Raw genomic sequence first — 26,838 nt, forward strand, 5'->3', positions numbered from 1 at the left:
GAAGGGGAGGAGGGAGTCTTAAGATTCGGTAGAATCTTGCTTTATTCTAAAACTTAAATGTGCAAATTGTGTGTATTATTTTGAAAAAAATCAATAAAAATTATTATTAAAAAATCTTTCCATTGATAAATAATTTTATGATATTACTCCAAAAAGAAAGTGGTTTTATGAGCCATCAGACCTCAGAAATACACTTTCCCCAAAAGGTTCCCACAATTTTGGCCGCTAGTGTACATGCAGAACAGATGCGCAACTGATGTTCATTCCTGCACTAGTTTACTTAAGCAGTTTGTATAGTCAATCAATGACCATTCTGCTTCCAGAAGGCATTTTGTGGCTATCCGTGGTGGATTATTTCTTAGCAGCCATTCTTTAATATTAATAAACTTCAATATTAAAATTCCCAACCGAATAGCATTTTACTGTTGGGTTTTATTATTCTGCGATTTTGATTTTAAGTCTCCTTTGAGCCCTTTTAGCAGAACAGCAACTGGCAAATCGTTTGTAAGCAGAAACCGAAGTCTTGGGTTGAATCAAAAGCCCAGGTTGCGCAATGCACTTTCAATGGACATGACAAAGTATACGCCAATCCGGAGCTCATCATTTTTACCTTGCAAAAAATCCTTAGATGACCTCGTGCTCCCATATAGCTTTGTCTTAAAGCAATAAACAAGACTTACCCTGGAAAATTAAGGTTTTAAAAGCATTTGGTCTCATCAACAATTCATGCCCTCAGACCGAAGGTTCATATTTCAGCTGTGTGAAAGCACTTCTGGGCTTTTTCCAAGCAAAACTTTTGTTTCGGAACAATGTTCTCATTTAAACTGATCATTCTGATATGCATTTTTTAAAAAAGCAAGTTACTATGCCGTTTTTGAAAACCTGCTAAAATTATTTGGAAGTGCTCTTTTCCTGCACAGCCACAGTGGCTGTGCTCAGAGGGATCGATCGCCATAGGGTACAACTATGTGTCATTCTCCCTGCACCCTTAACCTTTGGGGCATGCATTCTGGGAGGTCAACAGTAGGTGGAGCCAGGGTCAACATTAAGCAGAGTCAACTGGAGTTGACTGATGGTGGGGCAGTGACCCTTTCCCCCATAGCTTATAGGGGATGCGGGTGGTACTGTGGTCTAAACCACTGAGCCTCCTGGGCTTGCCAATCAGAAGGTCGGCAGTTTGAATCCCCGCGACGGGGTGAGCTCCCGTTGCTCTGTCCCAGCTCCTGCCAACCTATCTGTTTGAAAACATACCAGTGCAAGTAGATAAATAGGTACCACTCTGGCGGGAAGGTTAACGGCATTTCCGTCACGGTGTCCCATTGTGCCAGAAGCGGTTTACTCATGCTGGCCACATGACCTGGAAAGCTGTCTGTGGACAAACGCCGGCTCCCTCAGCCTGAAGCGAGATGAGCACCGCAACCCCATAGTCACCTTTGACTGGACTTAACCGTCCAGGGATCCTTTATCTTTAATACCTTTACTCTAACTCAGGGGTTGTCAACCTGGTCCCTACCTCCCACGAGTGGGCGTTTCAGGATTCTAGGTGGGCGGTAGAGGGCTCTACGGCACAAGCTGAATCCTCCTTCCATCGAGCACTGAAAATTTTAACATCAAGAAAGAGGCATTAGTGGGTGGTAGGTATAAAAAGGTTGACTACGCTGTGGGTTAAACCACAGAGCCTAGGACTTGCCGATCAGAAGGTCGGCGGTTCGAATCTCCGCTACGGGGTGAGCTCCCTGCTCCTGCCAACTTAGCAGTTCCAAAGCACGTCAAAGTGCTAGTAGTTAAATAGGTACCGCTCTGGCGGGAAGGTAAACAGCATTTCTGTGCGCTGCTCTGGTTCGCCAGAAGCGGCTTAGTCATGCTGGCCACATGCTGGCTGTACGCCGGCTCCCTTGGCCAATAAAGCGAGATGAGCGCTGCAACCTCAGAGTCGGCCACGACTGAACCTAATGGTCAGGGGTCCCTTTACCTTTACCCCTGCTCTAGCTTATACTCCTTGGGCTGGATGGGGCTGTGGGCTGCATTCCCAGACCTCCCATTCCTTGTTACAATAACCTGTTGCAGTGCTTGCTCCATGTACATTCATGCACCAAGAGGTTTTGTGATGAAAAACAAGGCTCTATACGGGAATATTTCAAGTGTGGGCTCTGAACACCTATGGAAGAAAGTTTTCTCTTTATTCCAGAAAGTATAACCTGCTTTTCTGCAGTTGAACACAAGGCAGCTTGCAATCACCACACACACACACACAAATGGACTAAATAATGTAAAACAGTTTTAGTTTCCATTTTCTACCAGAGAAAATCTTTTTTAAAAGAACAGTAAAAGGTTAATTGCCTGACTTCAGTACTCTTTTACCATAGTAGGGAAATAAACTATTAAAGAAGCCCAACCCTTCTAAGAATGAGCAGCAGATTTTGTTTATTGTACTTGTACCCAATAAAGCTGCCTCCAGGATTTCCACTTGAAAAGCTGTGCATCTGCACAGGTTTGTTTCTTTGGTTTATTGGTGTGCACACCTCAAAGGTTTTCAAGTCAGATGCTACAGTTTTCAAGAACTCAGCTACGTTTGTAAAGAAACAGAGATTTGAATGTGCTATAAACATGCAACACCAGATGGTGCCAGAGAGCAGGAAATTTAAAACACGATTTCCCATAGTGGTTTTTTTTTTGTTATAATCTAATTTCTGACTTATTTATAGCAGGTTTTCCCTGTGTTTATTTTTATTTTATTTTATTGGTTTTATAAACAAGAATAATGTTATACAAATAAGTATACCAAGTTTTCTCATGTCATTTGTATATCGCAAAAATAGCATAATAAATGTGGAGTAATATCTACAACATATGGTTCATTATTAGTGGTCAATGTATAATTTATTGGTTCATGAATTGGTTTAAACAACTAGGATGAAAAGAGGGGGGAAGATGGGGAGGGGGGAATGGTAAGTGGGGTGTGGTGGGGTCGTTATGCTTCTATTCTGTTTTTCCTGTGTTTAGACCTAACCCAAGTTGGATTGAAGCTGGCTTGTGGCGGAGGCTGGAATGCGTCAAACTGCAGCATTTTGCAAGAAACCACAGGATAGTTCTGTGGGTTAAAAAAAACAACGAGCTGTGGAAACGCACAGGAATCAAAGTAAACCGTAACGGGTACACAGCCAAAGAGGGGCACAAACAAGGAGGTTTTGGCAACACACAGATACAGTGGTACCTCGGGTTACATACGCTTCAGGTTACAGACGCTTCAGGTTACAGACTCCGCTAACCCAGAAATATTACCTCGGGTTAAGAACTTTGCTTCAGGATGAGAACAGAAATCGTGCTCCGGCGGTGTGACAGCAGCAGGAGGCCCCATTAGCTAAAGTGGTGCTTCAGGTTAAGAGCAGTTTCAGGTTAAGAACGGACCTCCGGAATGAATTAAGTACTTAACCCGGGGTACCACTGTATATATAAATTTAAGGAACTAGTAAGCCAGATACAAGGCCAATACAGTGGCGCCCCGCAAGACGAATGCCTCGCAAGACGAAAAACCCGCTAGATGAAAGGGTTTTCCGTTTTTGAGTTGCTTCGCAAGACGAATTTCCCTATGGGCTTGCTTCGCAAGACGAAAACGTCTTGCAATTTTTTCCGCTCCCCCCCCCCTTTTCTAAGCTGCTAAGCCGCTAATAGCCTTTTAGCCGCTAAGCCGCTGAGCCTTTAATAGCCGTTAAGCTGCTAAACCGCTAATAGCGCTAATCCGCTAATAGGGTTGCTTTGCAAGACGAAAAAACCGCTAGACGAAGAGACTCGCGGAACAGATTATTTTCGTCTTGCGAGGCACCACTGTAACTAGTCAGCTAAGTTTTCATAGAATCATAGAATTGTGGAGTTATAGAAGGGACCCTGAAAATCATCTAGTCCAACCCTCTGCAGGAATATGTGGCTGTCCCTTATGGGAATCGAATTTGCAACCTTGGTGTTATGAGCACCCTGCTCTAACCAACTGAGCTATCCTTAAACTGGTTATCAGCCCTAAGCACAACTTTCAATTCCACTAGCCCAGTGCAGGGGCAGCCGACAAGGTGCCTTCGTGATGCTAATGACCGACAAACTCCATGCATATGTATTTTGACAATCTGACCATTGCTCCAAGGCTGTTTCTTCCGGCATAATGGCCGGGTTGGCACATACCTGAGTATGTCCGTTCACGACTACTTCCTCTGCAAAGCGGACTTTGACGGGATTTGTCTTGAGCCTGGCTCTTTTCTCGGCTGTAAGAAAGGAGGATTTAGGGCCACCCTGCAAAGACAACGGCATTGGGTTTGCAAAGCACAACACCCTGACAGCAACATGGTAACATGACAACAAACCCTGTTGGTTCGACATCATCACGATATTCACAATCTCACCTAAGCAGCAGAGGCTAAGAAAAACCAGGACTATCAAGGAGGGGCGGAGAAAGGTGGGAGGTGAAGAAGAAGAAGAGTTTGGATTTGATATCCCGTTATCTCCCAAAGAAATCCCACAAGGCAATGGAAGTTTAGGATCAGAGTTTTCCTTCTCCTAGATAGGCTACTATCCCAGGTTGACAAGCCCCACCTGCCCCTCATTTCCCTCAACAGCAAGTGCAGAAATCACCTTCTTGACTGTTGGACCCACTATTGGCCATCTGCTAAAACCCAATAAACTGACTTGACTATGACTATTGGTCTCATCCACTCTGCTGGAGCCTGTCTTCGCATGCCGGGAAGAAAAGAAGAGTTTGGATTTGATATCCCACTTTATCACTACCCGAAGGAGTCTCAAAGCGGCTAACATTCTCCTTTCCCTTCCTCCCCCACAACAAACACTCTGTGAGGTGAGTGAGGCTGAGAGACTTCAGAGAAGTGTGACTGGCCCAAGGTTACCCAGGAGCTGCATGTGGAGGAGCGGGGAAGCGAACCCAGTTCACCAGATTACGAGTCCAGCACTCTTAACCACTACACCACACTGCCTCTCCCTCCACTGGTGAGGGTGGTCTGCCCCGGGTGTCATCACTGAGGGGGGTGACATTCGGCGTGCCGCCCTGCCCGTGACTCCCAAGCCTACCCCAATCCATTGGGGGAAGGGACGGCTTTGCCGACGGCCTTCTCCCCTTTGTTTTGACAGCTCGGGGGAGGCTTGGGAGTCGCGGGCAGGCAGCACGCTGTTGCCCCCTGCTCCTGGGGTGCTTCCTGGGGTGGGGGGTGTTAGGATATTCCGTTCCACCTTAAGGAACAGGCATAATTGTTGTGTGTCACATGTCTGTTTACATTCCAGCACAGTATGCTGGGAACTTCCATTTGTCTATAGCTTTTGCTTTAGCCGTTTTGCTTGGGACACGAAGGAGATCAGACATGTTTCCTTTTGCCCTGATGTACGCTGAATAAACTGCCTGTAAATATACTCACACAGTGTCTCCTGCCACTTCTGTTTACTCTGCTGAGTAGCGTGCCCTAGCTTCTGAAGCTCAGGTCACAGATTCATGCTGCACCAAGGACTGGGGTTCGCCTGGCACACCGGCCGGTGGGCTGGAGCCAGCTGGGGGCTTGCTAATTGCCCCCGTTTCCTTGGTTGAATGCCAGCAGGGGTAGCCTCCCCCGAGCTGTCAAAAGGAAGAGGGAAGGGAGGAAGGCTGCTGGCAAAGGGGTGCGTCTCCCTTCACTCACCCCCAGGAAGCAGCCCGCCATGGGTGGCTCAACCTCTGGGACGCACACCTCTGCGCCCCCCTGGGACTCTCACCTCGCCCTCCCTGTGGGCGGCTCGTCCCGCCCCTGGGAGCACAGCATGTGTGCCGCTCCGGGTGCCAGAGCAGCTAGCTCTGCCTCTGCTATCAAGCCATTAAAAAGAGTCTTGCTGGATCCGATCAGGCGTCCATTTTGACCAGCATTCGTTCCTGCAACAGCTCTCCTGATGCCTCTGGGAACTTCACAAAGAGCACTTTAAGGAGAAGGACTTCCTTCACGTTTGCCTACGGCAACCCAGTGCAGAGAAATGGTAGCCTAATGGTCTGTTGTTGTTGTTTTAAAAAACTGCTTGCAGGGAGGGGGCGAATCAGAAATGGAGAAATGTGTGGGAGACAACGCTTTCGCTCTTTGAATTGCTCCAAATTTATTGGCTGAATGTGCATCCTCACCCAGAAATAAATAAATAAATAAGTGGCTTACAAAACAAAACCATGCTGAAAACGTGAAACGTCGTCGTCATTAAAAAGGTAAAGGTACCCCTGCCCGTACGGGCCAGTCTTGACAGACTCTAGGGTTGTGTGCCCATCTCACTCAAGAGGCCGGGGGCCAGCGCTGTCCGAAGACACTTCCGGGTCACGTGGCCAGCGTGACATCGCTGCTCTGGCAAGCCAGAGCCGCACACGGAAACGCCGTTTACCTTCCCGCTGGTAAGCGGTCCCTATTTATCTACTTGCACCCGGAGGTGCTTTCGAACTGGTAGGTTGGCAGGCGCTGGGACCGAACAACGGGAGCGCACCCCGCCGTGGGGATTCGAACCGCCGACCTTTCGATCAGCAAGCCCTAGGCGCTGAGGCTTTTACCCACAGCGCCACCCGCGTCGTCGTCATTAAAGCCCACCAAAAAGCTGGGGCAATATCCAAGCTACAATGGAGACAGAGTAAAACGGCTCAGATTGAATGGATTATTGCAATAACCTGCAGTTTCTACAAGAGTCTGCATTTAAAGCAGGTGAATAAATGAGCAAATTGAGTGAATTTGGATAAGCAGAGGATATTAAAAATAAATTTAAGGAACGGCAGAAAGAGGGGGAAGGAAGTCCAGTTTTGAAATGTTAAAATGATTGTAAAATTAGCGAAATGTATAAAACTAGTGAAATGTATAAGCTTGAAAAGTACAAATAAAATTTGAAAAGCTGGGAAAAAACCCCCAAAACAGCTCAGATTTAAAACACAATGAAAACGTCATAGTCTTCACTGGGCACCAAAGTGGACCCCACCCGTATGGCTGTTCTCACGGGAGGGTTCTAAATGCAGGAAAACATATTTGGAGAGTGATTTGCAATGGGGAAACAGCAGGAGAGCAAGGGTTAAGCACCACCTTGTGCCTGTTTTTCTTTACCCCCTAGCTGCCCCCTGGAAGCAGCTTATCTTTATCTTGACAGGCTGTCAACAGGATGCGGTCACACACATTGGCATGCAATGGGTGGTCAACCCTCTGTCCATAACGCTGCACTAATGCCAGCAACAGTACAGTGAGGGCAAAATGTCCGCCACTGATGTGTGTGGCCTCTCCAGAGCTGCAAAAAGTGCATGTTCCCTAGTCTCAGGGACATCTCCCCCTACTCATCCTTTGTAACTCTTAAGATTACCTCTGGGAACATCTCATTTGCGCACACCCATCAGAAGGCCAAACCCTGACCCCCCCAAGGAGCATTTTAAACCCCGGTGGTACATGAAGGCAATTTACCGAGGTGCATCGGAGAACTGTAAACTGGAGAGTGTCTTCTGATTCCCTGTAAGGCAAAAAAAAGTAAAGAAAATGAAAATATACAACAGCTGTTTCCACAAGGGAGATAATACATACCCTGGATAGTAGCAAAACTACCTTTTATCTAAAGACGTACTACGGTGGTACCTTGGGTTACATACGCTTCAGGTTACAGACGCTTCAGGTTACAGACTCTGCTAACCCAGAAATAGTGCTTCAGGTTAAGAACTTTGCTTCAGGATGAGAACAGAAATTGTGCTCCAGCGGCGTGGCAGCAACAGGAGGCCCCATTAGCTAAAGTGGTGCTTCAGGTTAAGAACAGTTTCAGGTTAAGAACGGACCTCTGGAACAAATTAAGTACTTAACCCGAGGTACCACTGTATGAGTTATTGACTTCATCCAGGCCCCGTTGCTTTCAGTACCACTTATACACAGATGGTAAAAGGTAAGAAGTTAAAGGATGGTTTGTCCAGTCAAAGGTGACTGTGGGGTTGTGGTGCTCATCTCACTTTCAGGCCGAGGGAGCCGGCGTTTGTCCACAGACAACTTTCTGGGTCATGTGGCCAGCACGACTAAACCGCTTCTGGCGCAACGGGACACCGGGACGGAAACCAGAGCGCACGGAAATGCCATTTACTTTCCTGCCGCAGTGGTACCTATTTATCTACTTGCACTGGTGTGCTTTCAAACTGCTAGGTTGGCAGGAGCTGGGACAGAGCAATGGGAGCTCACTCTGTTGTGGGGATTCGAACCGCTGACCTTCCGATTGGCAAGCCCAAGAGGCTCAGTGGTTTAGACCATCAGCGCCACACAGATGACACCCAAGTCATCTCTATCGCTCTACTTTTAAACTGTCTTCCTCATTCAAGTCCTGCATCTCCAACCGTCTCACCAATATTCCTGTCTGGATGCTTCACTGCCATCTCAAACACCATATGACTTGTACAGTGGTACTTCGGGTTACATACGCTTCAGGTTACAGACTCCGCTAACCCAGAAATATTACCTCAGGTTAAGAACTTTGCTTCAGGATGAGAACAGAAATCGTGCTCTGGCGGCGCGGCAACAGCAGGAGGCCCCATTAGCTAAAGTGGTGCTTCAGGTTAAGAACAGTTTCAGGTTAAGGACGGACCTTTGGAACGAATTAAGTACTTAACCCGAGGTACCACGGTATTCTGTAAAGTGCCATGTGTCAGGTGTGCATGCAGGAGCCAGGCCCCATGACAATAGGACTCTGCAGGACTGGGGCCTTCCTAAGTTTGTTCTGAAGAGGCAAGGCGCAGCCTCACAGGTGAGGCGAATTGGTAACTCACAGCACCTGGTGGCAAGAGCTGGGAAGGCATATAAGGTCAGCATTTTCCTTCAGCTCTTTGCCACAGCAACACATTCCCTGCCTTGCTGTGTTTGGTTCCTTGACTTCTTGGTCCTTGAACCCTTGACTTCATGACTCCTTGCTTCCTGACCCTTGGACCCTTAGCTTCTTGACTCCCAGCTCTCCTGGTTTCCTGACTCCTGGTTTCTGGACCCCTGTTCCTGTTCCCACCCCTCCATCTTGTCCCCGGTCCTGACGTCCCCTGCCGGGACTTTGATCACCCGTGAACCGGACTGTGACACCACGGGACTACAGAAATAAGTACCGTATTTTTCACACCATAGGGCGCACCGGACCATAGGGCGCACCCAGTTTTTAGGGGGGGGAAATCAAGAAAAAAATACCCCCCCAGCCCCAAAGAGCAGCGTACAGGCTGCACACAACCTCTCCCTGCCAGAGGGGTTGCGCGCAGCTATGGAACAAGCCAAGGCAGCGAGCAGGATGGACCCCGCTCGCTGTTTAGGCTCCCCCTTTAGCCCCATGCAGCCTCTACCTCCTGGGAGAGGCTGCGTGAGGCTAAAGAATCCATAGCCCCGTGCAGCCTCTCCTTGCGGAGGGGTTGCGCGCAGCTATGGAAGAAGGCAAGGCAGTGAGCGGGATGGATCCTGCTCGCTGTTTTGGCTTCCCCTTTAGCCAGGAGACGCTGCCAGGAGACGCTGCGCAGGGCTAAAGAAGCCATAGCCCTGTGCAGCCTCTCCCTGCCGGAGGGGTTGCGCGCGGCTATGGCACAAGCCTGCATTCGCTCCATAGGACACACACACATTTCCCCTCAATTTTTGGAGGGGAAAAACTGCATCCAATAGAGCGAAAAATACGGTAACTCTTGATTGAACATGGTTAGGAAATGCCACAGAAAAATCTGGATCCTCCTTGGGATACCCAAACCCTGTCTATGCTAGCACAAATCTCTGGTGAGAACCTAAGCCGTCCCGGTCGCTACCAGAGAAGAATGGCAGATTAAGTTGATGGATTATGCCAAAATGGCAAAACTGACCGGAAGAATCAGAAATCAGGAAGACCAAAATTTTAATCAGGAATGGGGGGAATTTATAATTTACCTTAAAAAACATTGTAAACAGTTGAAATCGTTAGTAGGATTGGAATAACACTTGCAGTTTAATGGTGAATTTTGGACATGAGATGTAAAAGATTTGGATGTTTATAAAAGATGCAGGAGGAAATGATTAACAATAGGACCCAGAAAAGGGAGGAGGGAAGTCCAGGAGATTCATTGGAATCTTGTTTTTATGTTGTATATGCGATTGTAAAACTTTAATCTGAAAAATCAAATAAATGAATTTATATATATAAAAAGAGAGAACCTAAGCTTTTCCTGGAGCCCAGCTGCATTATCTAATGCTTTGGGCATGCTCATGCATAGCACCTTAAAAGAGCGGCTGCTTGTTCCCCAGTAACGTCCTCTTCAGCTGCTTTGTTGTTTATTGCAATGATGTGATCCCCCGGCAAAAGCTTCCCGTCAGCGGTGCTGCCTGTAAAATGTCAGGGCCTTGTTAGGGACAAATGATCTCTCCGGGTTTACAAAATCAACTTGAATTGCAGAAAGCTGGAGCCTCACTTCAGACATCTTACGACATGAAAATACAAACCAAAGTTACCCAAAGAGCTGTAACTCCACCATTGAGTGACTCCATCCCACCCTAGTCAGCTCAGGAAGGAATGGTAGTGCTCCTCCTCAGAAGCAGGAGATGAGTCATGCTGGGTGTGTCCCCCTCTTGCTGCCACAAGCTCCCCTCTCCTCGGTCTCCCAGAACCAGAAGAGGTATGAAGAGAGAGGAGCAGAGACAGGCACATCGGTGTAGTCTCAGATTGCTTGGGAAAGACACAAGAAGGAGGAGACTCAGGCAGTTGCGTGAAGCTGGGCACCTTCAGTCTCCACAACTGTGACATAGGGGCAAGACCTATGAAGAAGAGCTGCTGTTCCCAAAAATGGAAAGAAGTCCCAGCAAAGGAAGATTTTTACAAAAACTTATGGAATATACAAAAATGGCAAAACTTACCGGAAGAATAAGAAATCAGGATAACAATCTTTTTATAAACGAATGTTAATTCGTTATCTATAAATAACGAATGTTATTTATAGATAAATTGTAAACAGATGAAAACATTGGCGGGATTGTTGTAATAACCTGCAGCTATATAAGTGTGTGTGTGTGTGTGTGTGAACATATATATATGAACAGCTTTTACCAAAGGTGTCATGGACTTTGAAGACACTCGAACTCAGAATGCAAGGCAGAAACGTGTTAAGAGGAAGGCACGCTTGGCAAACCCTCACCATGATCAACTCCAACCCAGAAACCTATGTCCCCACTGTGGAAGGACTTACGGGTCCAGAATTGGCCTCCACAGTCACTTACGGACTCATTGTTAAAACCGTGTTTATGGAAGACAATCTTACTCTGCTACGAGTGATCGCCAAAAAAGAAAGAAGAATATATGAATGATAAATAAATGAGTAAGTTAAGTTAATTTGGATATGCAGAAGAAATTGAAAATAAATTTAAGGAACTGCAGAAAGAAGGGGGAAGGACGTCAAGCTTTAAAATGTCAAAATGAATGTAACATCAGTGAAATGTATGTATCTGAAAAGTATAAATAATTTTTTTTAAAAAAGAGAAGAGTTGCTGTGCTCATTAGACCTGGCGCTCCTGAGCAGACCTTGTTTCTCCGAATACAGAGTTACCGCATTTTTCGCTCCATGAGGCGCACTGGACCATAAGGCGCACCAGTTTTTAGAGGAGGAAATCAAGAAAAAAAATCTTATTCCCCCCCCCCCCAGCCCCAAAGAGCAAAGAAGCCAAGACAGCGAGCGGGATCCACCCCTCTCGCTGTCTCGGCTTCTGCCATAGAAGGGGGGCTGCGCGCGGCTATGGCAATACCCCCGCAAAAGCCCACAGGAGCTGTGCACCCTTTAAGGAGCGCGCAGCTCCTGTGGGCTTTTCTACGAGGAGGGAGAAGGGACTGACTGGCCGCGTCAATCCCTTCTCCCTCCTGGGGAAAAGCCCACAAGAGCCGCGCGGAGCTTGTGTGCAGCTCTTGGGGGCTTTTCCTGCCTGCCTCCCCACCCCCCCCCCCGCATTCGCTCCATAAGACGCACACACATTTCCCCTTAGTTTTTAGGAGGGAAAAAGTGCGTCTTATGGAGTGAAAAATACGGTAACTTTGCCTACTCTGTGTGATTCATTCCTGCCCCCCCATCCCCCTGTCATCATTGCATGCCATTTGGTGTTACCTTAGAGAGATATCATCCCTACCTGCAGCAACTGAGGTGATAAGAAGGGGAAGATGCTGAGAAACTTCAAAGCCATAATGTCCAAGCAGCACATCTTTTTGGACCTCCACTGTGAGCTTCACGCGAGTTGGAGGCTGATTAATGCTGTCCGATGTTCTGTCACCCACTGATGCTCTTCCCCTGCAAAAAAATTTTTGTTTAAAAAATGCTTAAGAAGGTTGCCCATAGGAATTGATATATAATGAATTGGGAAAAAAATGTTTGACATAACTTTTGTTAAAAAACCAGAAGCTTTTTTTATTAGGAATTATAGGTGCAGAATTACCAAAAGATAAGAAATTTATTTTTATGTTTGCGGCGACAGCAGCACAGATGCTCTCAGCCCAGAGACGGAAAGAAGACAAAGATGAATGGCAGACCAAGTTGATGGAATAAGCCGAAATGGCAAGAATGACGAGAAAGATCAGAAATCAGGAAGACCAAATCTTTATTAAGGACTGGGATGACTTTGAAACATATTTGAGAGATCACTGTAAACGGTTAAAATCAGTAGCAGGAATATAAAAAACACTTGAAAAGAAAGGTGGACTTTGGATATTATGGACATTTATTATTAAGTAAGGTAAAGGTAAAGGTACCCCTGCCCGTACGGGCCAGTCGTAACGGACTCTGGGGTTGTGCGCCCATCTCACTCAAGAGGCCGGGGGCCAGCGCTGTCCGGAGACACTTCCGGGTCACGTGGCCAGCGTGACATCGCTGCTCTGGCGAGCCAGAGCCGCACACGGAAACGCCGTTTACCTTCCCGCTTGTAAGCGCTCCCTATCTATCTACTTGCACCCGGGGGTGCTTTCGAACTGCTAGGTTGGCAGGCGCTGGGACCGAACGACGGGAGCGCACCCCGCTGCGGGGATTCGAACCGCCGACCTTTCGATCGGCAAGCCCTAGGCGCTGAGGCTTTTACCCACAGTGCCACCCGCGTCCCTTTATTATTAAGTAGATTACAGTAAATTGGATATTATGGACATTTATTATTAGATAGATTACAGGAAAAGATGCAGGAGCAAAATTATAAAAATGGAACCCATGGAGGGAGGGAGGGAGGTCTGAAGGTTTGAGATAACCTTTTGTGTTCTTTGTTGTTGTTTGTTTGAATTGATATGTTTGTTATGTATAACTATTATGTAAAATTAAATAAATTTATATATATAAAAAAGGTTGTCCATAGGGATGCAGGAAGGCATCCTTTTCCATCCCACTCTGTAGTGCTTTTAATTCTGTTGGGAGCCGCCCAGAGTGGCTGGGGAAACCCAGGCAGATGGACGGGGTATAAATAATAAATTATTATTATTATTATTATTATTATTATTATTATTATTATTATTATTATACTTTCCAGTGCATTTTTCTGTCACTTTCCATATTGCAGGAAGTCTGATCCTTTTGAAGAACTGAGTCTATTGCACAGGGCCTCCCAATCGCCTAGAAATTCACAACCTGAATTTGCCAGGACGTTAGTGATTCCTTCCTGAAAATAGCAACAGTCTGGAAGTGTCTGTCATGGACTGGCTGGACACAGAGGAAGGGTGAGAGGCACAAACTGGGGGACCCCTAAGAGAAGAAGGCTCAGCTCTCCAGGGTTTCAGACACGGCTCTCTCCCAGATGTACCCAGAGACACTGGGGATGGAACCTGAAATCTTTTGTATGCAAGGCAGATTCTCCACCACTGAACATCTTGATGGGCAAGAAATCAAATACTACAACAACAACAACAATAATTTTATACCCCGCTCATCTGGCTGGGCTTCCCCAGTCACTCTGGGCAGTTCCCAACAAAATATTAAAAACACAATAAAACATCCAACATTAAAAATCTTCCCTAAACAGGGTTTTCTTCAGATGTCTTCTAAAAGTCAGATAGTTGTTTATTTCCTTGACATCTGAAGGGAGGGTGTTCCACAGGGTGGGCACCACCACTGAGAAGGCCCTCTGCCTGGTTCCCTGTAACCTCCCTTCTCGCAGTGAGGGAACCACCAGAAGGCCCTCGGAACTGGACCTCAGTGTCCGGGCTGAATAATGGGGGTGGAGATGCTCCTTCAGGTATACTGGGCTGAGACCATTTAGGGCTTTAAAGGTGAGCACCAACACTTTGAATCGTGCTTGGAAACGTACTGGGAGCCAATGTAGGTCTTTCAGGGCCGGTGTTATATGGTCTTGGCGGCCACTCCCAGTCACCAGTCTGGCTGCCGCATTCTGGATTAGTTGTACAGTGAGTATAAGTAATGGCAATGACAACAATGTGCAGGCATTGGGGCATAACATTTTTCCTTTTTTTCTGCCAGAAGGACAGCAGCTGTGGGAGGGGACATGACTCTGTTGCTGCTTCAGGTGGGCAACACTAGGATGATGTCACAAAAGCCACTGTCTGCATCAGAAAATGTCAGGATGAGGTCACAGCCTTTGTTCTCCAGGCCGGCAGCCTGGGAGCCCAAAGAGAGAGGCTCTTATTGAACTGGGCAGCGCCAAGGGAGGAAGGGGGAGAGTTGGCAGGCAAGTTGTTCCAGCCATTCTAGGACTTCTGCTTACAGCAAGTGCCCTGGGCAGCCAGGGAGGGAGGGAGGAGAGGCTGGCATGAAAAGAAGCGGAGATAATGGAAGTAGGCACAGGAATGTTGGCAGCACTCCGGGTATCGCAGGGTGACAACTTCCAGAGCTTGCCAGGACGTAGCATAGTTTAAGTGGCAGACGGGCAGAAAGAATAGCAAGCACTGGCATGGCAGCCTGGATAGATTAAGGCTCCAGCTTTCAGCATATGCCCCAGAGAGGGCAAAGGAGGTGAGAGAGAAATCAGAGAGCAGCAGTGTTGAGCGGAGCAATTGCAGGAGGCAGAGGCGGGCATTTTCTGAGACCACACAGCTTAGTGTGTGTGTGTGAGAGAAAGGTAGGCGGGCAGACCAGGAACAGAAGGATATGTGAGAAGAGATGTGATAGCCTAGGATTCGGACTCGGAGGCTGAACCTGAGGAATCCCAGTCTGCACAGGAGTCTCTGCCTCCAGAACCAGCTGAGCTGGGGCTGGGGCTTGAGCCTGAAGGGTCCTCACCTGTGCTGGATCCTCAGGTGCAGGCACCAGCTGAGTCTGCTCTGGCTCCTGAGGTGATGGAGGACCCATTGCCTGCAGGTGCTCCACTCTCAACCCCATCAGGGGAAGCTGAGGTTGCCTCAGGGTCCAGTAAGCCTCCAGCCTCTCCTGAGCTGCAGAGGCTCAGGGCAGAGAGGCGGAGGGAACTAAGTTCCCGCAGGAGGAGTGCTCACCTCCAGGCCAGGAGAAGCGAGTCACCTGTGGACTGGGGCCGCCCTATGCCTCGGGGCAGATAAAAGCCAGCCAGCCCCAGTCCCAGGTTGTGGGAGCAACATTGTTGGTAGCCTGTTCCTGCCTGCACCCTGTCCTGCTCTTCTGCCAGAGTTCCTGTCCTCACCCAACTCCCTGCCTTGGACCCAGCTTCAGCTTCGACGGATAGCCTCCATACTGCACCCTCGACCTCGGACTGGACTCAGACCTCGCTGCATGGTTAACCCTCGGGACCGGCACGAGAGGAGAATAAAGAGAAGACTGGCAGGGGAAACCAGGATTTGGCCAGGAAGTGGTGGGGGGAGTGTGTGTATGTGTCAGTGGACTGCCATTGGAACAGGGAAGGAAAGCAGAGGGGCAGTGGGTTACAGGGAACCTCCGAAAATCTTGCGAAGCAGTTCCTCTTCCTGTGGTGGGGAAAGCCCCACCTCCAGTGGGGAAGAGGTGAAAGGACCAGAGGATGCTGCTGGAAGCCTCAGCACTGCTCCTGGTCAAGCCGGCCAGGAGGGAAGCACACCTCTTCCATCACCCACCCTGCACAGAGGTGTAAAACGCAAAGAAGGAAGGAAAAGGCTGGGGGTGACTAAGCTATTATGTTGGGGGAGGACCCGGGAACGACCACTCCCGAATTCTGCTAGCGATTGAGGCAGACGTGAACTTGTGGTTCTGCACTGTAAATAGTTTTGCACCAAAATAAAACCTGTAAAAGACAGGTCGGAGTCCTGATTGGTTACTCACGAGCAACCACCATTGCCATCCGACAGTATGCAAGGGAAAGAGAGAGAAGAGATAGGAAACAAGGCCAGCTCAATACATTTTGCCACCTGAGGCAAACCACAAAATGGTGCCCCTTCCCTGTCAAGGAAGAAGAGGTGAGTGAAGATTTGCATCAGAAACAGCGTGGGGGGAGGGAGAGTCACTAAAGATTAACATCAGGATCTGCTGTCCCTGTGGATCTTGCCACCCAAGGTGGTTGTCTCACCCTGTCTCATAGGTGGGCCGGCCTTGGTGGGGAGGGATAAGGAGCTTGAGGATGAAGGCAGGAGGCAGAGGGAGACAGGGACAGAAAGATCAAAAGGAAAACCCAAACACTGCAATAAAAGCTGAAAGAGAAATCTACTCTTAATCACAGAAAATAATTACTAAACTATACAGTCATACTTCGGGTTGAAGTAGCTTTGGGATAAGTATTTTCGGGTTGCGCACTGCGGCGACCCAGAGTGCAGTACTTCCGGGTTTCGCCGCTTGTGCATGCGCAGACAGTAAAAATGATGTCACGCGCATGCGCAGAAGTGGCGAATCGTGACCCGCGCATGAGCTGGTTGCGTTTGCTTCTGGATGTGAACAGGGCTCCGGAACGGACCCCATACGCATCCACAGGTACCACTGTAATCAATTAAAAAACACAGCAGGTTGCAATGCATAAAATGCTACAATTGAGGATAAAAATTGAGGATGTTTGCTACTTTGCATAGTGAAGGATTGCCGTAGGAATATCAGCCGAGGGTCTGGTAATAGGTACTGCTTGCCACAACTACCACCTGAGGCCCAAGTGACAAGAGGAGGTGCAAGAAAACACCCACTTCCAAACTATGCCCCTATGAAACTAGGGTATCCCTCATCCCCCCCCCTTTTAATGACATTTGCTTAAAATACCTACCTGGCTGCATGATCCCGTGACCGCCGCAGCCATTTGGCTACCATCTGCTCTATCCGACGTGCCTTGCGTGTCTCCAGATCTTCCATTTACCTGTGCAAGAAACATACCATCCCTATTATTATTATTATTATTATTATTATTATTATTATTATACCGCCCTATACCCGAGGTGTGTGTGTGTGTGTCTCAGGACAGTTCACAGAATAAAATCAAGATATAAAACCACAAAATACCTAATAAAAATAAAAACAACAACTCAATAGCCCCCGCCCCCCAAAAAAACACATTTTAAAAGGACACAGGATGTCTTCATCAGCTGACATGACTTGACTGGATTTTCTCCAAGAAGGTTCACTTTTGGAGTCTTCAGACAAGGAGACCCCACATTCCTTTCTGTTACAGAAATATTCTTCATGTGCAAGGTTTTGTTAAGAGTTATTACTAAGACCTATCTCTGTAAACCTAAAAGCAGAAGTTATCGGTGTGTAGATAATGAGTTCCAAATTCTTTTTAAAGGTAGGCATGCATAAAGTAATTTGGAAGCATGGGAGGGAGAAAGCAATCTTTTTCTAAGAATGATCTCTAACTAGGGAGCCAATGTGTTGAGTCTGAGCTGGGGGAGACTGGATTTAAATAATTATTTCAGCCAAAACGCTTAGGCCCCATCTGCACTATACGTCCAAAGCAGTTTCACATCACTTTAAACAGCCATGGCCTCCTGCAAAGAATCCTGGGAACTGTAGTTCGCTAAGGCTGCTGAGAGTTGTTAGGAGACCCCTCTTCCCATCACGGAACTACACTTCCCAGAGTTCCCTGGGAAGAGGTAATCTGAGGCCACAGTCCCTACAGATTTGCTTGAAGGAGGGTACAGGGCCTGGTTCCCTGTAGCTTCACTTCTCACAGTGAGGGAACCACCAGAAGGCCCTCAGAGCTGGACCTCAGTGTCTGGGCTGAATGATGGGGGTGGAGATGCTCCTTCAGGTACACTTCAGATATTGTTGGACCTAAAGTCCCATCCTCCCTGACCATTGGTCATATTGACTTGGTCTGGTGGGAGTTGAAGTACAGTAACACCCAGAGGGAACCTGCAACCTTCTTTCTATTGCTGGTTAACATCTGCTCAAGTTCAGCCCTCGGAAGTTCTAGCTTAGATCCTGGTGCTCCCAAAAGCTGGCTAGAACAAGGCAAGCATGAGAGCGAAGGGGAGAGGAGTATAATCCGGAGAATAACTGCTGGATGTTAATCGCCTCAGGCCTTTATTATGAATGTCTAAGATACATTTGCAGGATGGAACTTCAGAAGACCAAAACCCAGAGGGGAAGGTTTTCCGAAGGCAACAGTGGCAATCACGGACAAAGGCTTTGTTCTCCGTAAATATGCATACATCCAGTTTCTTCCAGGAAGGTTGAAAATGTTCTTTGCTGGGATGTCTTATGAGAGAGAACAAGTTCTTTGATGAGTGTCTTTGATGAGTGTTCAGTATGGAAACATACACTGTGTCCTGGGTGCATGAAGAGACCGTAATGGAAACAAAGCCCATTGCTGCTTTGAAAACTCTAGCTAATTAGAGAAATTGGCTGACCCATGGAGAGAACGGACGGCTCTGCTATGGGGTGGCTATCTCAGGTGGGTCATTAAGGCTGCAGATGGGAAGACAGACAGATCTGACTCAAAGAGTCTGCCAGGAAACTACTTGCAAAACCCATACTGAATGAATGGGAAGCTTGCAAGACTCACACTTGGCTAGTTATAATTAAGCAAGCATTACCTCTTGCCCTTGATTGGCTCTGTGTGATGGCCTGGGACTTGGGCTCGGAACCAGAGGAGACTGGCATCCTCTGAACCAAGTCTGGGGCCTGATCCTGAAGAGTCCCAGTCTGCACAGGTTCCCCTGCAACAAACACCAGCTAGGCCAAGTCAGGGGCCGGAGCCTGCCCTGGCTCCAGATGCGGGGATTATCTCGTTGCCTTCAGCTGGGCCATCACTTACGGCTGCTCCACTACCGGTTGGGTCAGGGGAGACTGAGGTGACCTCTGGGTCTAGTAACCCACCAACGTCTCCCAAGCTGCAGAGACTAAGGTCTGAGAGAAGGAGAGACCTGAGTACTTGCAGGAGGAGTGCTCACCTTCGGACAGGGAGGTGAGTCACCAGGGGATCAGGACCAGCCGTTACCCCGACAAAGATAAAAGGCTGTCGGACCCCGCCCCAGGTTGCGGGAGCAACGTTGCTGTATGCTAGATCCTGCCTGAAATCCTGTACCTGTCCTTGCCTGGTTTCCTGCCTCGTGTCTTGCCTTGGCTCTGTCGGACTGGCTCCCAGTGGAACCTTTGGATTCTGGACCGCGTTTCACGGGTTACCCCCAGGCCCAGCACACTCTGCCTAAGCCAGGGTAGGCAACATGGTGTCCATTGGATGTTATGGGACTCCAACTCTCATCAGCCCCAGCCAGCATGGCCAATGGTCAGGGATGATGGGAACTGTAGTTCCGCAGCATCTGAAAGGTGCCATGCTAGCCCCTCCTGGCCTGTGCAATAGCTCTATTTACATATCGCCTCGAAGCAACACATGTGGGATATTTACTGTGACGTCAAACCAACAATGCATGTTTTCTAGATAGGCACATGATAGGAGCTGAAGCTCAGAGCTTTCCTGTAAGTTTGCTAGAGAGAACTCCCATTGTGCCCTGACAGGGGAAGGGTGTAGCCATATAAATATTCTCCTTACTTGTGCGCAGTGCCGGATTTACGTATAAGCTAAACAAGCTATAGCTTAGGGCCCCATTCTCTTGGGCCTCCCCCCCAAAATTAAATGAAAAAAACAACAACACCTGGATGTACATTTCCAAAATATAAGATAAAAAAACAAAATAAAACCTACATCCAGCAACAGTGCTTTGCGTTGTGTAGGCTCCTATTATGTGAGTAATGGCCTCCCCCTGCTAGCCAGCTCCCTAAAATATCACTGGTTTGCTCATTTCTACATATAGGGTGCCTACATTCTGCATGGACTGGTTGCATGGCAACATCTGCAAATGGCTTTAGATACCTATTAGGTCCATAAATTACCATATAGCATATATTCAACACAAAAAACAGTGACAATTTGTTGTTGACAAAGGACAGCTGGACATATAAAGGGCTCCATTACCTTCAGTAGCTTAGGGCCTCATCAAACCTAAATCTGGCCCTGCCTGTGTGGGCACATCCTTTGTTGTCTCTCTTCACTCTTACCTCTTCATCTCAACGCCAAGCCAGAAATGTCAGAACAATCTGCATATCTGAGCTTAACTGCTCAGACACCACCTTCAGCCAGACTTAAGCATGTCTCTTGTAACTGAATTACCATTTTAAGCCTGCCTGAACAAAGCTGCTGTATCTGATATTCTGCAACAGAAACTATGAGTGAGTAAATGTTATTTTTTTTTACCTTTTACAAGGCTGTTTTGGTGATTATGGTTTTAAATATATCCTCTCCTAGCATAGGTATTTCAGAGGCAGGCAAGATCTTTGTTCCACCAAGCGCCTTTTGGACAATTCCATTTACCCATATTTGTGGCTTTACGGTGGAGCCTTCTGAGCTACAGTTGATGAACATTTTCTCTTTAGAATGTTATTTTCTCATTGAGTGAGTCAAATTTATTTGCCCACCACCCCAGTTCATTAGAAAACAAGGCTCCATTTAGAACATGATAAGAGTCGTGCTGCACAGAGATGCAAGTCAAATGAATACAAGCAGTGAGATTGCTATGGTTACAAAAACCAAGGGAAACGCTATCTAGAAGAGGAAGCTGATAAGGCATTTCCACAGCAGTTTATACCGAATGACACAGGGCATTAAATTAATATCCTCATTTCTAATTTTCTCAGCAAATCAAGTTTCTCATAGGTGGTAAACTTGCCTGAGTCAGATAAACAACAAGCAAGAATATTGAACTTCTGGGAGCTGTGAGTCTATCTAGTAAAACACTCTGAAGGCAAAATGTTCTCTGGTCCTTTTCATTCATTCCCATCCTACATTGAGGCTCCATCTGCACCATACAGTTAAAGCAGTACCGTACCACTTTGAACAGTCATTACTTCTCCCAAAGAATCCTGGGAACTGTAGTTTAAGGGAGCTAACAGTTGTTAAAAGGTAAAGGGACCCCTGATCGTTAAGTCCAGTTGTGGACGACTCTGGGGTTGCGGCGCTCATCTTGCTTTATTGGCCGAGGGAGCCGGCGTACAGCTTCCGGGTCATGTGGACAGCATGACTAAGCCGCTTCTAGCTAAACCAGAGCAGTGCACAGAAACGCCATTTACCTTCCCGCCGGAGTGGTACCTATTTATCTACTTGCACTTTGACGTGCTTTCGAACTGCTAGGTTGGCAGGAGAACAGTTGTTAAGAGAGCCCTATTCCCTTTGCAGAGCTAGATGGGCCTTTCATCTGATCCAGCAGGTGTGATCTTACATTCTTATGTATTCTACTGCTAATGTAAGTTACAGAGCATGAAAATGTGCCTCATTTTTCTAACTTAGAGGTGAGCTCCAGTTACTTAAGTTTTTGTTTGTGTGTGTGTGGAAAACACAGAAAAGTTCATCCCTTCTTCTATTATTCCCATGTAGAAACCGCATTGTTGTTAAATATAGTGAGCAAATCACACGTAGATAGTTGCGTAACATAATGGTATGAGTTTGTGGGTGCCTTGACTCCCCTAAATTCCCGGGTGCCAGATTCTCTGCTAAATTCCTAGGTCTAGTGAGTGTTGGGGTTTAATCATTGCTTGGAGTACTGAAATGGGCTGCTAGATGCAGTGTCAAAGTACAGACCAAACCAGATTTTCTGTGCTCTGGAAATCACTCTGGAGAAGAGCCATTAGGGAGAATAAAACAAGAGGTAATAGGTGATTAACAAGGAGATGCTCTGTGCTGGGTGGCAGTGAGCCTCCCCTTTCCCTGGGGGGTAGTTCGCAGGGAAAAAGCAGAGTTGGCTGAGATATAGGATAGACAGAAAAAGTGTTGGTTAAACACAGAAAGCTGAACAGGGGGACAGAGGGCCTTTCCGATTTCTGCTGGCATCCAAGACTGTGGTAATGGGAGAAGCAAGAACCTATTGGAGTGTAATGCTGTGGGCCCCTCCATCATTGGCTCAGGTTGTATATATATGTGTGTAAATAAACCATATATCATAAAGACACCACAGTTTCCACTGCCTCATTTCCAAAGGAAATACAAACCCTGGATAAACACCTAGACTCCTGGAATCTCGCACCACTGAGAGATTGGGATGGTGTGTGACCATATAGTGTAGCCCACTGACCCATGCAACCCTCATACAGGCCTCATTTGCATGTTGTGGCCAGCCATGGTTAATGGTGCACCATGTTTGTGACTTTCTAGGCTGTCGCTTTCCCCTGCTAATATGCAGAGGAAGCAAACCACGACTGTATCCGAATCAGGGCTTTTGGGTTTGTTTCACTCTCAACAAACCACAATCTGTAGCTTGAGTTTGTTCTTGGCTTGCCAACCATGGTTTGTTGGAGTGAAACAAGCCACAATCCTGAGTTCAGACACAATGCTAAGCGAGGGACCATGGTTTGCTTCCTCTCTGCTAGCTGTGAGGAAATAAATAGTCCAGGAAGGCACATTCATATCCGTTAACTTTTCTGAAATGCACAGCTGGACCAAAATGGCTCCTCCCTTTCTAGAGCTTTCTTTAGGGCCTAAGGTTTAGGCCAAAGTTATGCAAAAAAAGTGCCGTCCTGGACGAAACAAGCTGCTGAATTAAGTGCACACGGCTGCAAAGGAAGAGAGCTCAGCACTTCAGCAGCTATTGATCAACCTGTCATGATCTTTCCAAATTTGCTGTGGTTAAAAGGTAGCATGACTTCTGTTTGCTTTGGGCTTTTCTGCCCTCCCCCAGGATGAATGATCTGACTCAGAACCCAAATGAATATACTGAATCCAACCGTGCCGCGAGACTTACGTGTGTGTACTTAATGTTGGCTTTAACCCAGCGGAGTTGTTCACGTGCTTCGCATTTTGTGAGATTGGCTCGCGCCTCTGGATGCTACCTCTTGCTTAGTGTTTGGGACATTGGTTCATCTGCCTTTCTGCCTGTGCAAGAAGATGAGAAGTATGTGATAATTCAGACAAGACTTTCAGTAGCACATGGGTCTAGGATATTCTCCCCTTTTTGTGCTATACAAATATTAGTATTCTAGTATGGTGGAGGGATGCGGGTGGCACTGTGGTCTAAACCACTGAGCCTCTTGGGCTTGCTGATCAGAAGGTCGATGGTTCAAATCCCCAGGATGGGGTGAGCTCCCGTTGCTGTGTCCCAGCTCCTGCCAACCTAGCAGTTCAAAAGCACACCAGTGCAAGTAGATAAATAGGTACTGTTGTGGTGGAAAGGTAAAAGGCGTTTCTGTGCACTCTGGTTTCCATCACGGTGTCCCATTGCACTAGAAGTGGTCTAGTCATGCAGGCCACATGACCCGGAAAGCTGTCTGTGGATAAACCCCGGCTCCCTCAGCCTGAAAGCGAGACAAGCACCACAACTCCATAGTCGCCTTTGACCGGACTTAACTGTCTGGGGGTCCTTTACCTTGGGGATAAAACACATGTGCCTCCTTAATTTTCTTACCCCTACTGCAATTCAAGAACTTTGGGCGCCCTGAAATCAAGCATAAGCTGAATATACTCGCAATTATTGCCTGTGCCACAACTAAAAAAAAGTAACAACAGAATATCTGTGTTAAGTTGTGGGTGAACATATCAGACAACACAGCGATTCTTCAAACAGCTCTTGTTTATTCACAGGCCAGAACAGAACTGAACTGAAGGGTTCAGTCAGCCTGCTTATATAGAGCTCCAGTACAATGTAACTGTAACAATTTTCTAAAACTATCCAATCACTGAAAGTCACTTTCGATCCCTTATTTGCATAACTATCTACAGTATCCCCCTGCTGGCCCAGGGTGAGAACTTCAGCACATAACAGTCTCCACTGATGTTCTAGCGCAGGGATGAGGAACCTGCAGGTGCTATTCTGCTCAGCTTCCATCAGCCCCAACTGGCATGGCCATTGGTCAGGGATGATGGAGGATCAGAGCTTAGCCACTCATGTTTTACTGGCACACACAACTAGTCGCCTTTAGTTTCTATGGCTCCAGATGAAAAGAACATTTAGGTCTCAGTGAGCATTGCAATGAGAGAGCAAATGAGGGCTGCACAGCTTATGCTTGGTCAATTCCTTTGCTAGGTTGCGACTAGAGATGGAGAAAGGAATCATTCTGCACTCCACTTCACCACAGGCAGCCCTGTTTCTATTCCTCTGCAGTTCATCTTCTGCCACAGACTATGCTATCTGCCCCACTGTCTGTTCTGGCTGCCGATCCCTTATTTTTGAGGCTGCTGGTCCCTTATTTTCAAATCTGTAAGTTGACAGCTATGTATCTGCTTCTTAATATATATTCATTTTTGTAATTATTGTTTGGTTGCAGAACTGCATTGCAAAATTCGGAGGAGTGAGAATTTTGAAGCATAGCTGTGTTTCGGTTCTTATATTGTTTTGGAAAGTCCAGGTTTGACAGAGTTGGCTTTAAATGCATACCGAATCAAATTCCTCCTCCATCCCTGCTCACTGCCCTTGCAAAGAACCAACACAGACCTCCTTCCCAATGACCCTGGGTTCCTTAAACGATCTCCTTCTAGCAGAAGTGCTTAAATGTAATACATATACTTTAAGCAGGAAAGAACCACTTTCTTGCCACAGCATGATCATTAAAAAAACCAGGCTTGCAAAACAGACCTTAGGAAGGTGGGGGTGTGTGGGAATCCTAAAGCTATAGCTGACAAGCTTAAAAGCTTTTGTGATGGGCCGAGAGATGCACTGCCTGTGATAATTGCCAACTGAAGGCACATGATGCTTTTCCATCATTTCAAGGACAGGAGCGTCGAGAACTGTGAAATCCCATCGGAGCCAATCCCTTGCATTAGCCACGCCGATTGTTAGAAATACGTCAGTTGCCATTTGGACGCAGACATCAAGCAGCCCGGCCTTGTCAGCGTGGGAACTGCAGCAAGCACGTCAATTGCATCCAAAGAGCACCCTTCTGTTGGGAAATGCACAAGAAGGGCAGGTAGTCACAGGCCACCCGACATTTTGCTCCTTTCTACGTGCTGGTAAATCACATCGGTTTCTGCTGCTGGAGGAGTGTGTGTGTTTGCAAAACCTGTTCTCCTGTAGTACATCCTATCCTAGGAACACAAGGCACAATGTGCTCCATTAGGGTTTGTGGCAGGAAGTAGAGTCCCTCATTAAAAAATTGAGAACAAACCCTCCAAGCGTCCCCTGAGCCAAGGAGATAAGTAACTATACAACCTTTAGAAGACATCTGAAGGCTTTAGAAGACATCTGAAGGTACAGTGGTACCTTGGTTCTCAAATGCCTTGGTACTCAAACAACTTGGAACCCAAACACTGCAAACCCAGAAGTGTTCCCATTTGCGAACTTTTTTTGGATGCCAAACATGCTCTGTTTTGAGTGCCACACTTCCGTTTTGAGTGTCTGTCTGTTTTTGCTATTTATTTTGTCTTTTTGTTTTTGCGGCTCTTTTTTGTTCTGTTTTTGTGACTGCGTGGAACCCAGTTCAGCTACTGATGGATTGATTGTGTGACTGCAGTACATTGTTTATTGCTTTCATTTTATGGATCAATGGTCTCGTTGGATAGTAAAATTCATGTTCAATTGCTGTTTTAGGGGTTGCTTTTAAAAGTCTGGAACAGATTGATCTGCTTTGCATTGCTTTCTATGGGAAAGCGGGCATTGGTTTTGGAACGCTTTGGTTTTGGAACGGACTTCCGGAACGGAATCAGTTTGAGAACCAAAGTACCACTGTATAGGGACGTTTTTAAATGGATTGGGGGTTATGTAACTCCATACCCTCCAGCGTTTCTCCGATAGAAGTAGGGACATCTTACCATACCCACCAACATTTCTCGGAGGAAAATAGGGATGTCCTAAGGAAAAGCAGGACATTCCAGGACCAAATCAGAAACCGGGATGTCTTCTGTAAATCTGGGACTGTCCCTGGAAAACAGGGACACCTGGAAGGTCTGCATCCAGAAACTCAACAGACCAACACCTGCTTAGGTTCACTCTATCTAACAGCTATGCAGAAGATGACCTTGGCAGATGCAGTCTCTGCCCCACCCCAAACTTGCATACAGTGGTACCTCGCAAGACGAATGCCTCGCAAGACAAAAAACTCGCTAGACGAAAGGGTTTTTTGAGCTGCTTCGCAAGACGATTTTCCCTATGGGCTTGCTTCGCAAGACGGAAACGTCTTGCAAGTTTGTTTCCTTTTTCTTAACACCGTTAATACAGTTGCGACTTGACTTTGAGGAGCAACTCATAGAACGCGGTGTGGTAGCCTTTTTTGAGGTTTTTAAAGACTTTGGTGATTTTTGAAGCTTTTCCAAAACTTTCCCGACACTGCTTCGCGAGACGAAAAAAATCGCAAGACGACAAAACTCGCGGAATGAATTAATTTCGTCTTGCGAGGCACCACTGTATCATATTTGCAGTTCTGTACAGGATGGGAAAGGTGTACAGGACGCCTCTGGTCAGACTGGAGTCTTTGTATGGAAAAGTCCCCTCCTACTCTATAAACAAAAGACTCTGGCTAAGCTGTCCATAATAGCCAGAACAAGACAGACACAGTATCTAATGTAAAAAATCTGTCTGTTCAGTACAAAACAATGTGGCTTC

General features: G+C 47.0%; 1 protein-coding gene across 1 annotated transcript in view; it reads right to left on the bottom strand.

Annotated features, from left to right (window-relative positions):
* Positions 1-26,838, bottom strand: part of FRMPD1 (FERM and PDZ domain containing 1) — an 85,341-nt gene that overhangs the window by 24,171 nt on the left and 34,332 nt on the right. The window contains exons 2-7 of the mRNA XM_077921619.1: positions 23,050-23,180; positions 17,088-17,177; positions 12,102-12,259; positions 10,211-10,316; positions 7,434-7,479; positions 4,174-4,281 (exon numbers count right to left, since the gene is read on the bottom strand). Of these exons, the coding sequence (XP_077777745.1) occupies positions 4,174-4,281; positions 7,434-7,479; positions 10,211-10,316; positions 12,102-12,259; positions 17,088-17,173 (504 nt within the window). The 5' untranslated portion in view covers positions 17,174-17,177; positions 23,050-23,180. The remainder of the gene's footprint in view (positions 1-4,173; positions 4,282-7,433; positions 7,480-10,210; positions 10,317-12,101; positions 12,260-17,087; positions 17,178-23,049; positions 23,181-26,838) is intronic.

This window comes from Podarcis muralis, chromosome 17, assembly GCF_964188315.1.
Source record: "Podarcis muralis chromosome 17, rPodMur119.hap1.1, whole genome shotgun sequence".
Classification (NCBI taxonomy): Eukaryota; Metazoa; Chordata; class Lepidosauria; order Squamata; family Lacertidae; genus Podarcis; species Podarcis muralis.